Genomic DNA, 14994 nt, shown 5'->3' with positions numbered 1-14994 from the left:
AGCACTAGGTGATATTGTAAAGCAGGCAACACAATCAAAAAAATAAACCTAACATTATAAAAATCTACTCCTAAATTACAAAAGCTCAAGTCTCTATTTCTCTATGAAGACCATGGTCTCCATGTAAGGCCTCATGCACATGGCCGTTGTTTGGGTCCAAAACTGTGGCTCGGATGCGGACCCATTCACTTCAATGGGGCAAGATGTGTGCTGTCCGCATCCGTTGTTCCGTTCCATGGCCCAGCAAAAAAATAAATAAATAGAACATATCCTATTCTTGTTCGTTTTGTGGACAAGAATAGGCATTTCTACAATTGGTTGCCCGTTCCGTAAGTTGCGGAAGGCACACGGGCAGCTTTCGTTTTTTGCAGATCCGCGGTTTGCGTGCATGAGGCCTAAGACTGATGTATTCAAATCCTAACTCCTCTTAGGGTGCAAGCACCACCAGGCACGGGCACATATGTACTTCTCAAGGTAGCTCTGTATGGTTGCTTTAGATGATTGGATCACTCAATACAGCGAATCAAATGGGCACATAAGGATATCTGTCATAAAATATGTCCATATTACATTCTGCCTACCACTCCTTTAAGGCACATCTTAGAGGCACTGCCACGCATGCTCAACCCAAGTCTAAAAACAGAGTTTTTCCACATTCTAAATAATAGGATATGTACCGTACTCTAAACTAAGCAAAACATTTCTTTGCAACCTACCACACAGTTCAATCCATGTTTTTCCAAATATATACCAGTTAAGCTGCCAAAACATAAAAAAGTATAATTTCCACATAAAACCATGTCATTTATCCCACAAAAAGTGATAAAATATACTCCAGAAGTTAAAAAATAAAGATATTTCCAAATGTAAAATTAAAAAATAAACAGTAGTGTGTACTATTTCTTAAAAACCAGATTGATAAAATATAAAATTACAGCATTAAGTTAGGAGGTCACAGACACAAACATCTGGCTGATGTAAGGCACTTTCCTGTCCAGATTGCAGCATCTCAACTTAAGTAGTAGAAGGAGGGAAGATGGATAATGTTCTGGTAAAAACAAGAGGCTGGATGTGGTCCCACAAGCAGGGAGACATTTCAAAAAGTAGGGGAAGACACAGGAGGTAAGATGGAGGTGGCTCTCTACACAGACGTGGTCAATCTGTCAATGGAGTTATTGACCTCATTTTTGTTAGAGTCCAGGCCTTTAGCAGCATTCATAGTGGTACGCAGGTTCTCCACAGTCTTTTTCATAGTCTTTAGCTCACCAGGGTGTGGAGTGGCTCGTCTCAAAAGAGTTGCCTTAAAGAAAACATAAAAATTAAATGTTATTAATGTAGTTGGGAAAGGTGAGAAATTTCTGCGGCTGCAGTTTAGCTGCAGAGTGTTGCCTGCAAAGGTGTACACCTTTAGAGATCTAGAAGTGACAACTAGGGGACAAATATTGAAGGTTGATCATTGACATCTAGAATTAAGAGTCCCTTTATACGGTAGCTAAAATGCCTATAATTACCAGTGATCGACAATATAGCATGTCACACCTCATCTCATACACCAGTCAGTGTCAGCAGCATACCCAGTGTACATTTTTTAGGCCTTTAAACATAGGAGACAAAATAGTCTTTCGGCCAGCCATCGTCCAATGTAAAGAGACACTTTAGTCATTTGATGATAAATTGGTGCAGAGGATGCATTAAATGCTTCTGCAAATCAACAAAGTAGTGGGACAGAAGTAATTCTGATAAGGTAGTCCAGGTCCCCAATGCCCAGTGACTCTACAGCCGATGCACATTCACGCTAAGAAACCAATGACTACATTTCTTCATCTAGTGCATCATCTATATCTGGTGGATGTTGGGGAAAGAGGGATGAGATAATGTTGCATGAGAAACTCTAATAAGTGTCCATACATTCTTTCTGTAATCTGTAGACATTCATGCATTAACCAGTTCAAAACCGGGCCATTTACCCATGTCTGAAAGCCTTAATTTTGTTTTCCATTTGATCATGTAAATCATTTTGAGCCTTTTTTTTGTGATATATTGGGTTTTAATTTTTATGCCATTTTGATTTTACTATTCTGCTTGCATACCCAGAACATTTTTTTTATTTAAAAAGGGGGTATATATATATTAATAGCGCAATGTGCAACACATGACTTCTGTACGGGGAGCCCTGCTGTCACTGACAGTGGGCTTCCCATTCCCACAGCTGCATGATTAAATGTGAAGCTGCTACCTCTGCAAGGATGTTTAGTAATGTCCGTGCAGAGATCAGTGCTGACCCCCTGAGATGTACAGTGGATATAAAAAGTCTGCACACCACTGTTAAAATGTCAGGTTTCTGTGCTGTAAAAAATATGAGACAAAGATAAATCATTTCAGAACTTTTTCCACCTTTAAAAGCAACCTATAAACTGTACCACTCAAATGAAAAACAAACTGAAATCTTTTAGGGTACTTTCACACTAGCAGCAGGATGGATCCAACAGGCTGTTCACCCTGTTGGGTCAGCGCTATTTCGCCGTGCCACCAGACTGCCGCTCCGTCCCCATGGACTATAATGGGGACGGGGGAGGAGCTCCGGCGCAGCACGGTGAGAGGCCGCCAGACATGTAATAGTTTTAGTCTGGCAGCCTCTCGCCGTGCTGCGCCGGAGCCCCACCCCCGTCCCCATTATAGTCCATTGGGACGGAGCGGCAGGGCGAAATAGCGCTGATCCAACAGCGTGAACAGCCTGTTGGATCCGTCCTGCTGCTAGTGTGAAAGTACCCTAAAAGATTTCAGTTTGTTTTTCAATTGAGTGTCCCCCGTCCCCATTATAGTCGATGGGGACGGAGTGGCAGTCCGGCGGCACGGCAAAATAGCGGCAGGAGGGATCTGACAGGCTGAACAGCCTGTCGCATGCGTCCTGCCGCTAGTGTGAAAGTAGCTTTAGGTGGAGGGAAGAAAACAAAAAATAATAATAATGTGGTTGCATAAGTGTGCACACCCTATTATAACTGGGGATGTAGCAGTGTTCAGAATTAAGCAACCACATTCAAAATCATGTTAAATAGGAGTAAGCATACACCTGCCATCATTTAAAGTGCCTCTGATTAACCCCAAAGTTCAGCTGCTCTAGTAGGTCTTTCCTGAAGTTTTTTTTTTGTCGCATCCCACAGCAAAAGCCATGGTCCACAGAGAGCTTCCAAAGCATCAGAGGGATCTCATTGTTAAAAGGTATCAGTCAGGAGAAGGGTACAAAATAATTTCCAAGGCATTAGATATACCATGGAACACAGTGAAGACAGTCATCAAGTGGAGAAAATATGGCACAACAGTGACATTACCAAAAATGTATGAAAAGACTAGAAGAAAACTGGTCTGGGAGGCTACCAAGAGGCCTACAGCAACATTAAAAGAGCTGCAGAAATATCTGGCAAGTACTGACTGTGTGGTACATGTGACAATCTCCCGTATTCTTCATATGTCTAAGCTATGGGGTAGAGTGGCAAGATGAAAGACTTTTCTTACGAAGAAAAACATCCAAGCCAGGCTACATTTTGCAAAAACATCTGAAGCCTCCCAAAAGCATGTGGGAAAAGGCGTTATGGTCTGATGAAACCAAGGTTGAACTTTTTGGCCCATAAACAACACTGCACATCACCAAAAGAACACCATACCCACAGTGAAGCATGGTGGTGGCAGCATCATGCTTTGGGGCTGTTTTTCTTCAGCTGGAACTGGGGCCTTAGTTAAGCTAGAGAGAATTATAAACAGTTCCAAATACTAGTCAATATTGGCACAAAACCTTCAGGCTTCTGCTAGAAAGCTGAATATGAAGAGGAACTTCATCTTTCAACATGACAACGACCCAAAGCATACATCCAAATCAACAAAGGAATGACTTCACCAGAAGATTCAAGTTTTGGAACGGCCCAGCCAGAGCCCAGACCTGAATCCGATTGAAAATCTGTGGGGTGATCTGAAGAGGGCTGTGCACAGGAGATGCCCTCGCAATCTGACAGATTTGGAGTGTTTTTGCAAAGAAGAGTGGGCAAATCTTGCCAAGTCAATATGTGCCATGCTGATAGATTCATACCCAAAAAGACCGAGTGCTGTAATAAAATCAAAAGGGGCTTCAACAAAGTATTAGTTTAATGGTGTGCATACTTATGCAACCATATTATTTTATTTTTATATTTTTTTCCTTCCCCCTACCTAAAAGATTTCAGTCGTTTTTTTAATTGAGTTGCACAGTTAATAGGTCACATTAAAAGGTGGAAAAAGTTCTGAAAGGATTTATCTTTGTCTCATTTTTTTTTTTACATCACAGAAACCTGACATTTTAACAGGGGTGTGTAGACTTTTTATATCCACTGTATAGTTGGCCAACAATGAATCCAGAATATGTACACCTACACACAAGATTGTAAAATTGAAATATACCGTTTCATCCTCCTCCTCATCTTTTTCATCATCTAAAAATCGTATGGCACTTATTCTATTCATTGCTCGCTCATTCCAGGTGTCATCAGACATATCATTGACCAGACTCTCGAAGGCCCCACATCTTGGTAAATTGTCTGTGGCAAAACAAATTCAAGTTAACTTTGAAATCATTAAACATATAAAGGGCCTGTGACACAGGCTGACAATCCGCCAGATAATCACTAACAAGTGTCAAGGGAACGTTCATTAGCAATTATCTGGGGGTGTATAGATGCCGCCGATAACCCGCTGAACAAGCAAAATGCTCATTTGGTCTGGTAATTGCATCATTTGTGCAGCCACCTAAATCGCTGTTTGTCGGTAGCAGATCGTGCTGTTTAAAATAGCCTCTGCTGCCAGCAAATAACGAGTCTGTAGGGGGATAAGCGATCGTTCCTCCCCATACTATGGAGGAGATCACTGCAGGTAAATGCAGTGGTCGCCTTCACTTATGAGCAGGGGCTTGCCGGAAAATTTTGCAATAACCTGCAAAATTGGCCAGGGCACAGTGGCTTTAACTCCGACTTTCTTTAGGCAATAGACAAGGATGCCTATTTTTTTCAATAAAAACAGTAAAATCGATAAAGTATATTACAAAAATTAGTTGCGAGGCATTTAGAATACTTTTAAATAAACTTGTCTAAATGGTTGGTTACCTTTTAATGTCAAATTTAGACAGCTTAGAAACGGACCAGGCAAGCGATACTGTATCACTAATCTGCCGCATCTTTATACACTTTTGTCTAACTTTATGCCGCCATTTGGTTGGCTTACCTTAGACCAGGGGTGCACAACCTTTTTTGGTCTGGGGGCCGCATTGTCACATCGCTCTATTTCAAGGGGCCACAAATAAAAAAATGTTGATCGGCGCTCATCTGCCTATTACACAAGCCAGTGCAAAGTGATTGGGGAGGAGTGATCACTGCCACAGTCGTGCTGCAGATAATTGGACATCTTTCATCCTGATAAAATATGCAAATCAGCCGACAAATTAGCAATTCCTTGTTTATCGACTGATCAGCTGCACGATTATACCGGCCAGATATAAGATATGAACGCTCCTATGAACACTTGTTCCCAGTAATTGTCCCAAATATCGTGCTGCAGCATAGCCCCTGAAACCGAAGAGTTATACTTACCTGCTGCTCGCCTCTCCGGTTCTTCGAACTGCCTCCACTGTTTACACTTGGCAGTGCATGGACATGGTCATACACCACTCCAGACAATGACTGGCTTAGGCGGTGATGTGGCCACAAGCAGCGTGTCACTGCTGAAGCCAGTCATTGACTGGAGCCGTGCAAGTGACCATGGTTATGCACTGTCAGGTGTAAACAGAGCAGGAACCGGAAGATGGAGGCAGCGCAGAGGACCAGAGCGGAGTGGAGCAGGTAATTATGAATTTTCTATTTCAGAGGCCATGCTCCAGGCCTCATTTTTACCAGAAAAGTGGCGACATTTCCTTCCATCCTGCCTCCTATTTATAAATCAGTGGTTTCCTTCACTGCAGAGGACGGAGCTCACTGGTTATCACCATCTCCTGCCAATCCAGTTATAGGCGCCCTGCAGTAACCAGTAAGCACATTACCTTGCTAGTGGGGAAGGCGCCTATTGGTTAACGCTTGAATTTTTTGTGATTTAGCACGCGTGGTGGTTCAAATGGTTGTAACTATCATATTTGTTGGACTACCAAGAAAATTTTTGCAACTATTTTTATTTGGGGGAAACTGTACAAAACGTTTTTAAAAAGTATATATTTTTTCAAACTATAGCTCCTTAATCTTTAACTAACACCAAAATAAATTATAATTTGATCTCTATTTTGTGTATTTTGCTATATAATATGAAAAGTTTCACGTGAATGGGGCGGTAATGGTGACTGTTTTGATTGGTGTGGGTGTCTTTTCTTTTATGTATGAATTGTTTTTTAACTTAATATAGAACTATAATATGTCAAAAAAAATTTTTTATTTTTTTGCACTTTTTCATAAAAAAGACTGTGGTGGGACAGTGAACACTCTTATTAAGCACTTTTTCCTTTTTATTTTATATTTTTTTCAAATTTTTTTAAACAATTTTTTTTACAAAATATATTTTTACCACATAATTTGTCCCCAAGAGGTCACTGAAAGAACTTTTGGGAGACAAAAAGTGACTTTTTTTGTACCATTTCCACTGTAACGAGCATCCAAAGGAGCCCCAGTTACAGGCAAACCAGCCTGCTGCGGAGGCTTTGTACCAGGGCAGCGCTCCTCTGTTCCCGAGACACCCAGAGATCACATGATCGCTGGGTCTACACTGCAGTGCGCTCATAGAGGAGAAGGCAGAAGCGCCAATAAAGCGCTTCTGTCTTCTCCTCGGCTTCCCCGCTCTCACTAATAGCCGGGGACCCTTTTCTGCTCCTGCTACAGTGCAGGAGCAAAACCTGTGATCCATCTGCTGTGCGGCGCTCTGTGCAGAAACACAGCTGATTGCAGAATCAGCTGTGTTTCTGCCCAGCAGGGCGGGGGCCGCAAACCATGGCTCTGGGGGCCGCATGCGGCCCGCAGGTTGTGCACCCCTGCCTTAGACCAAATGGTGCATGTAAGCCACACCCCTTTTACAGTGAGCATGCATGACTGCTTTTTTTTTTTTTGTGAACCATATTCATTCCTTCATGGCAGCAGGTCACTTTCAGCAGGACCATGCAGTAATGCCACAAGGGTTGTATAGTCTTGGATTGGTTCCAGAACCAAGACAGCGAGTTTTCTACTTCCCTGGCCCAGATCTTAGAGGTTTTCTAAGATTTTTTCAATTATGTCCTATCCTCTGGGTGGGTCATCCATATCTGATCAGTGGTGGTCTGACAACCGGGACCCCCATCGATTTGCTGTTTGAGAAAGTTGCGGTGCTCCTCTTAGCGCCCCGGCCTTCTTGCAGTTTACCCTAGACCAGTGATGGCTAACCTTGGCACTCCAGCTGTGGTGAAACTACGACTCCCAGCATGCTCCATTTATTTCTGGAGAGTTCTGAGAGCAGCCAAGCAAGGGGGGCATCTTGGGAGTTGTAGTTTTACCACAGCTGGAGTGCCAAGGTTAACCATCACTGCCCTAGACCAATGATGTCACACTCATGTGGCCAATGTGCAGCTCAATCCCATTCAAGTGAATGCGCCTGAGCTGTGATACCAAGCACATCCGCTATAGAATTCTTGGTAAGCTAAGAAAAGGCCAAGACGTTCACAGGAGTTCTCGTGCCTTCTCAAACAGCTGATAGGCGGGCGTCCCGGTATTGTTGACCTATAAAGAGGATAGGACATAATTTAAAAAGTCTCAGAAAACCCTTTTAAGTTCTGGGGACTATGAAGACCAAGAAAGCAAGGAAAACGCTCTATCATGTTCCTGGAACCAATCTATGACTATACAACCCTTGCGGCATTGGTGCATTGTCCTGCTGCCATAAGGCATCAGTTAAAAAGTGTTGGAAACCCCCTTTAATCCTATAGGACAGGAGAAGGCAACCTCCAAGGAGGAACGCTTGCTCAGCTCTTCTCAGAACTCCCATAGAAATTAAAGTGAATTGCAGTGCCGAAGGTTGCTGACCCCTGCTATAGAGCATCACTGCGACAAGGAAGAATAGGCTATTTAGGGAATGTAAGCATCAGCTAATTTGTGGAAACTTCGAGAAGCTAGCCTGTCCATAAGGGAGAATTTTTCTGTAGAATGTAAATCAAAACTTAGTGGAAACTTTGTTACATCAAACTGCTGAGGGTCTGAAAGCCAAAGGAGGTCCAACATGGGTGTCTCTAATAAAGTGATCATTCAGTGTATACTTGATATTATAGTTATGCTATTAGGATTGCCATCTTCCACTTCTGCTACAACAATTTGCTTAGTGCTAAAAGGGGTTAGTCAGTATTTCATACTGCAGACATATCCTCTGGATAGGTCATCAATATCAGATTAGCCGATAGAAGAGGTGAGTGATGTGGCCTTTATCTAGGCCATGTGACATCACCATACATCAGTCACATGGCCTAGTTGCAGCTCAGCCCCATTGAAGTGAATGGGGCTGAGCTTCAATACCAAGCACAGCCACTGTACAATGTACACATGCTTGGAAAGCTGCTGGGAGCAGACTGCGCTCACCAGAGTTCCTGTGAGTGCGGTGGCTCCCTGGAACAGTTCATGGGCAGGGGTGTCAGGACTATGACCTCCACAGATATGATGATGACTTATCCTGAGTATATGTTTTTATTATCAATTCCTGGATAATCCCTTTAAACATGGCACACTGAGGAGGGTACCAACCTTAAAATGGCCTGCATTAACACTTTAGAGAAAGGGGTGAGCATCAGCAACATGCATACCTTGGCCAGAAGGCATCTGTGGAAGTAGCACACAAGTCAAAACTTTTTCTCCAGTCTCCGTATCCACATCTGTCTGGAAGGTCAACAGAGGCTGGGACTGGTTATCTGATAACCATAAAGCCTTTAATTTTAGTGATGTCAATGACAACGGTAAATGTGATAACCTACAGGGAAGAAAAAAAGACCTGTAAATATTCTGTAATTCTAGAGAACTATGATCTACTCTTGGCCAACAATGACAAACCCTGCACAATGTAAGAACTCTTTCCCTTAACACAACTGTCTTTCAATGATTACTCCTGCAGATTCAATGTTCTCTGTGTATACAACTTTTCCCTATAAATCTTTTAGGTTCGTTGCTTAAATACCCAGAATGAAAAAACACTACTAGTGATGTTAAAAAAATAAAATAAAAAAAACACACACAAGAAAAAACAAAACAAAAAAACATTGGCACTCAAAGAGGAACTGTCACTGCAAAATGCATCTGCAGGCAGCATGTTATAGAGCAGGATGAGCTGAACAGATTGATATATAGTTTTGTGGGAAAAGATTTAGAAGCGCTTTCTGAGTTCAGTGTCAAAACTGGGGCCATCAATGAAAAAGAAAAAAAAAAAAAGAAAGGGCCTGTGATATGGGCCAAGAATTCACCAGATACTATACTGCAGATAAAAGCCCAGGATCATGGTGACTGACAGCCATCAATGTATACACATTTAACGGGCCTTTACACTGATTGATTGCTTGTTTGCGAAAATCTGCCGTTGTAAAGGTGCTGCAGATCACCAGATGAACAGGAGAAACGTTTGTGTGGTCACCTAAATCAGTGTGCCGGCAGCACAGAAAATGGCATCATTTTAACAGCTTTTTAAACAGGACCTTTCATCAGGCTAGCTCGTGTCTAATTATTATCCTACCTTACAGGGGGCCCCCACTGATGCCATGGCACTTTTTTTTCTCTACAGAACCCCCCGGTCGTCCGCTGTTGGCACCGTATATTTTGGCGCCTTATATTATAATGAGGAGACTCTGTTATACTAGGAGGAGACTTGTATTCTCAGTTATTCTAGGCAGAGACTTCTTTTCCCTAGGAGTGGTTATCTTCTCCCTGGCTATGAGCGCATCCAATCAGAGCGCCCACTCTTCGCCAGGAGAATGAGCTCAAGTTCTCACGAGAATCGCGAGAACTTGAGCGCGTAGACATCCTTGAGCTCATTCTCCCTGGCTAAGAGTGGGGCACTCTGAGGCAGTCACAGCCAGGGAGAAGATAACCACTCCCAGGGAAAATACAAGTCTCTGCCTAGTATAACCGAATCGCCTCAATATAATATAAGGCGCCAAAATATATACGGGGCAGACAGCGAACGAACGGGGTGTTCTGTAGAAAATAATAAATAAAAGTGCCATGGCATCAGTGGGGGCCGCCCGATAAGTTAGGATAATACCGTAATTAGACTAGAGCTAGCCTGATGAAAAGTCCTCTTTAAACAGCCTCTGCTGCTGGCTAACAGATTCAATATGGGGACAAACGATGGCATTAGCAATTGTTACGCCCCGAGATTGCTGCATGTAAATGAAGTGGTCCCCTTGATGGACAAGAAGGAACGCCTTTAAGCTTATATTACACTAGTAGATATTCCTGAAGATCATCGCTAGCAAGCGTTCGTAGTAATGCTTGTTAGCAATGATCCGGCAGTGTAATACTGCCGCTGATTACTCAGGTAATTGGAATCTTTCAGAAGGTTTAAAAATCATTGTTTGCCGGTGGCAGATCTTGCTGTCTAATCACGGTCTGCTGCCATCAAATTCAAATTTCATTGAATCCTTTCCCAATCTTCTCTGCTCCTCCCGCTCTATAAGATGGCGACAAGTTCACTTTAAGCCTTCTTTGTACTGTCAATACTGTATTTGAAAACGTAAAGAAATCAAGCACTCGGTATAGGAAGAGTACTGATAACGAGTTGGAAACAAACATACAAATGTAGCAGAGATAACAGTTACAGTCATCATGCATTAACTAGATGTGAGAACTCACCAAGTGTGACTAAATAATTGTTGTGGGAGCCATAGTTGATCTCATCAACTTCTTCAAAGCAAAATTTTAAATTAACTTCCTATCAGTAATTCATGAACCAGCACAACCGGGTTACTTGGACTGATGTTTTTCACTCCACATCTAGCTAATCAATAGGTTCACAGAATAGACTTCTAAATGACTCCATGGTTGGGTTCTCTTGCTCATCAGGGATAAGAAGGTGTTTTCCTCATTAGCAGCTGACGCATCTGTAACACTTTTTAAACGTGTGATATATGATTTTTAGCTTAATAAAGTCTATTTAACTATACAGTAACCTGATGAAGTGTGCCTAAACCTCTTCTATAGCATCAAGCTGGAGCTGAAAATCACTCTTGGCTTTAAAGAGAACAAGCACTGGAGTTCTGAAAAGGTGGGAAAGGGAGACAACATAATTGTCTGAGGTGTGTATGATGTTCAACATTATGAATAACTAGAAAGAATTGTGAACAAGAAAAAGTGGTGCATTTGCATATATATATTGTACCCTTGGTAAAAGAGGGCAAATCTCAGGTACCAAGTAGCCAGTGTGCTTACTGCTGTTGGCACCTAACTTTGCTAGTCAATATTTTTTATTTTTTTTGTACTAGAAGATGTAGCTATACAAAAGTGCACCTAGACCTGGTCAGAAATTGTGCCAAAATGGAATACAAACTGGGTTTAGAAAAACCCAGTGCCCCTAGCTCACTAAAAGGTCGTGGCTCAACCAAAAATTAGCCACAATTCTGGGGTAAAAATGTGTTGCAAAGTAAGTGAACTGATATTTGGTACAGAGTCTCAGAAGTGTCCATCTCTGCACTAAATGTATCATCCAGCTTGAGCCACTGTGATACATTTTAGTGCATATCTAAACCGTCTAAGTTTACACCATGTACAATTGATTTTTCTAAACCACTGTGCTGCATAATGACATAACAGATGACCCACATCTAGTTCCTGCAGTGGTGCTAAATTTATTGTAGCATATTGTTAACTGTCATTCCATTTTGTATGGAATGTACTTTTTAAATGTATAGAAAAAAAAATACCATGAAATCTTGCAATTTTTATACTGGTCACTGACTCTCGCCATAGGTTGCCACTTCCTGCAGTCACCTCATTCTCATCATAAACACGATTACACTGAATAGTAACACCTCTATGAAAGACTGACGCAGATCACATGATCACATTTTTGATAATAGACATAGCGCTCCTTTCCTGCACTGGTCACACAGCATGCCCGTAAACATTATCCCATAGAAATCAATGAGGGTTTTTTTTTTTTTTTTGATTGAGGTTTTCCGACATCTGTCTAGATGCTGTAAAGAAAATGTATGGAACTGCTGTCCACAGCTCAGATCAGCAAAAGCCCCATAATCATGTACAGAAAATAATGAAGTAGAAGAAAGCTTGCTTAATAATGTTGTTTAATCAATGGAAACCGAACTCATTATTATTATGAGAATGGGGGTCCAGAGTTCCCTGAATAAGCGATGCGGTGGTCATGCAAGTGCGCCCTCTTTCCATTCATTTTCTACAGAACTGTCACAGATGGCCGAACATTGTGCACTATTTTATGCAGTCCCATAAAGAATGAAAGGAGAAACAGCATACATGCTTGACTGTCACTCCATTTATTTATAATCCGTTCTTGTGATTGTTGGGAGTCAGATGAATTGGTCATAAGTTTACAACATGGGACAAACCCCCTAAATATCCTCATACGTTTACTGTAATTTAGGACTACAGAAACGTGTTCACTAGGGATGAGCAAACTTTATGTTCGGCGGCAATTCAGTTATGGATTCTGTTGTCATGGAATATAACTGACTGCTATGAAGCAATGCACCATGGAAGCCTTTAAAAGGGAACCTGTCACCAGTTTTATGGTGTCCTAACTAAGGGCAACATAAATAAGTGACTGATTCTCTTAGCAAAATGCTGGGTCACTTTCTTTAATTAACCCAGTCAATCTGCCAACATCTTGTATTGAAAAGCTCCAGCTGATAATGATGAGTCCTGAATATTCATGAGGTCCCGACTCTCCCCGTCAAATATCCACATGACAGGTTCCCTTTAAAGAGGACCTTTCATCACTCCTGACATGTCCGTTTTAATAGCTTCATGCATTCCCCAAGTAACAATTCTGGAGCATCTGTTCTTATGTCTAAATGTTGTGCCATTCCTTTATTATTTCTATTAGACGTTATGAATAATTGCTAGCAGTCTGCAGAGGGGTGGTAACCAGTTGGGGGGGAGGGGGTGTATCTGCACAGTCTGAAAATGGCAGCACTGATTGGATAGAGTGATTCTGTCCCCCCTGCCCAACTGGTTACTGCCCCTCTGTACCCTTACTGAAGGCTAATAGCAATTTATTCATAACTTCTAGTAGAAATAATAAAAGGAATGACACAACATACAGGCATAAGAATAGATGCTCGACAATGGTTATTACATGGGGAATGCATGGAGCTATTAAAATAGACATGTCAGGAGTGGTGAAAGGTCCTCTTTAAGAGGCATTCCATCATAATACAAGTCTATAGTCTACAGGACTCCTGCATAATGGAAACCAAAAGGATCAGTTATGCTGGCCATATACTTCTATTATGACGGCATGCAACATGGAATGCCTCTTAAGGGCATCCATGGTGCGTCCAGTCATAGAATTCCTTTATGGCCGTGGTAACGGAATATATAACTTAATTGCCACCAAACCCAAACCGAAACTTGAAAACATCAAATTCGCTCATCCCTAGGGTTCACCACTAGATCCAAGAATTTTTCACAGCTCAGTTAGAAATTACCTGTTTCCAGCGACATCTAAGACATGGAGTTCAGTAGCTTGTGCAATCTCTGAAGGAATTCTAGTTAATCTATTTTCACGTACACAGAAAACATTAAGACTGGTGCAGCCACCAATCTATAAGATGAAATGGAAAAACAAATTACAAATTTTGCACTACACAACCATTTTCTTTTAACAGATCATACATACCAGAAACATAGAGAAAGATTTTTTTTTTTTTTTTTAACAACTTCAAATTGGATAGCTTAGATAATAAAAATGTCAGTCATGAAATACCATTCCGAATTCAGCTCATGCATGGATAAAAATATGCCCCCCCTTCCCAAAAGAAACACACGTACCATTTTCTGGCACAGAAAAATCACATTTCTGAGTAAGCCATCTTTTGCATAAAAATGTGTGATTTTCTGCTTATTTACAGTGCATTACATTTAGAAAGCTGGCATAAAGTACACCTGAAATCTGCGCCAGCACCTAGCTGTTGTGTTAAGTTTCTGGCACATGGACATCCTCATATGCACCAAAATTATTAAGAGGCATGCACACATTTTTTTTCAATAAATCTATATCCGTCTGCTCCGCTCCTCCAGCTCTATAACACACTGCTAGTAGAATGGATAGCATTTTCTCCTTGTTAAAAGGAACCTGTCACCTGGATTTTGGGTATAGAGCTGAGGACATGGGTTGCTAGATGGCCGATAGCACATCCGCAATACCCAGTCCCCATAGCTCTGTGTGCTTTTATTAAAAAGTCTCATCTCAGGGACAGGACTCCTCTCAGGTTAATTTGCATATGTATCAAATCTGTTTTTATACACAATAAAAGCACACAGAGCTATGGAGACTGGGTATTGTGGATGTGCTAGCAGCCATCTAGCAACCCATATCCCCAGCTCTATATCAAAAATCCAAGTGACAGGTTCCCTTTAAGTCACTAACAAATATGATAAAATTGTGTCCTGGACCTGAGAGTGAGTAAACCTGGGTCAGACTGCCCAGAAGAACTGTACTGAGATGAGTGGAAACTGAAAATTTTGCATGCAACTCTAGGAAGATTTTTCCCGTCACTCTGCCCTTTTATTCTACTGGCTCCTAGGTACAAGTGAGATTAGTCTAGATGTGGTGGAAGTGGTCTGCCTGTCCCTGAATGCATCCAAAGCTTCTGAGGTGGCTTGGACCAATGACATTGCTCAGTTCTGAATGTGAGCTGAAGACACAAACCCAACAGCTGCCAGCATGTAGAAGAAGAAGCTGATGAAATACAAAACTAAATACTATTTTAACAGCGAGAATACCTATTCTATGCTATTTTTG

General features: G+C 41.7%; 1 protein-coding gene across 1 annotated transcript in view; it reads right to left on the bottom strand.

The window, feature by feature from the left end:
* Positions 1 to 284: 284 nt before the first annotated feature.
* The window catches only part of LRRC1 (leucine rich repeat containing 1), a 185284-nt gene continuing 170574 nt past the window's right edge, over positions 285 to 14994 (bottom strand). The window contains exons 11-14 of the mRNA XM_044290858.1: positions 13679 to 13794; positions 8816 to 8979; positions 4429 to 4565; positions 285 to 1300 (exon numbers count right to left, since the gene is read on the bottom strand). Coding sequence (XP_044146793.1) covers positions 1142 to 1300; positions 4429 to 4565; positions 8816 to 8979; positions 13679 to 13794 — 576 coding nt within the window. The 3' untranslated portion in view covers positions 285 to 1141. The remainder of the gene's footprint in view (positions 1301 to 4428; positions 4566 to 8815; positions 8980 to 13678; positions 13795 to 14994) is intronic.

Source organism: Bufo gargarizans, chromosome 4, assembly GCF_014858855.1.
Source record: "Bufo gargarizans isolate SCDJY-AF-19 chromosome 4, ASM1485885v1, whole genome shotgun sequence".
NCBI classification, from domain to species: Eukaryota; Metazoa; Chordata; class Amphibia; order Anura; family Bufonidae; genus Bufo; species Bufo gargarizans.
The sequence above is the reverse complement of the archived record's forward strand: the minus strand, read 5'-3'. Positions and strand labels throughout refer to the sequence as shown.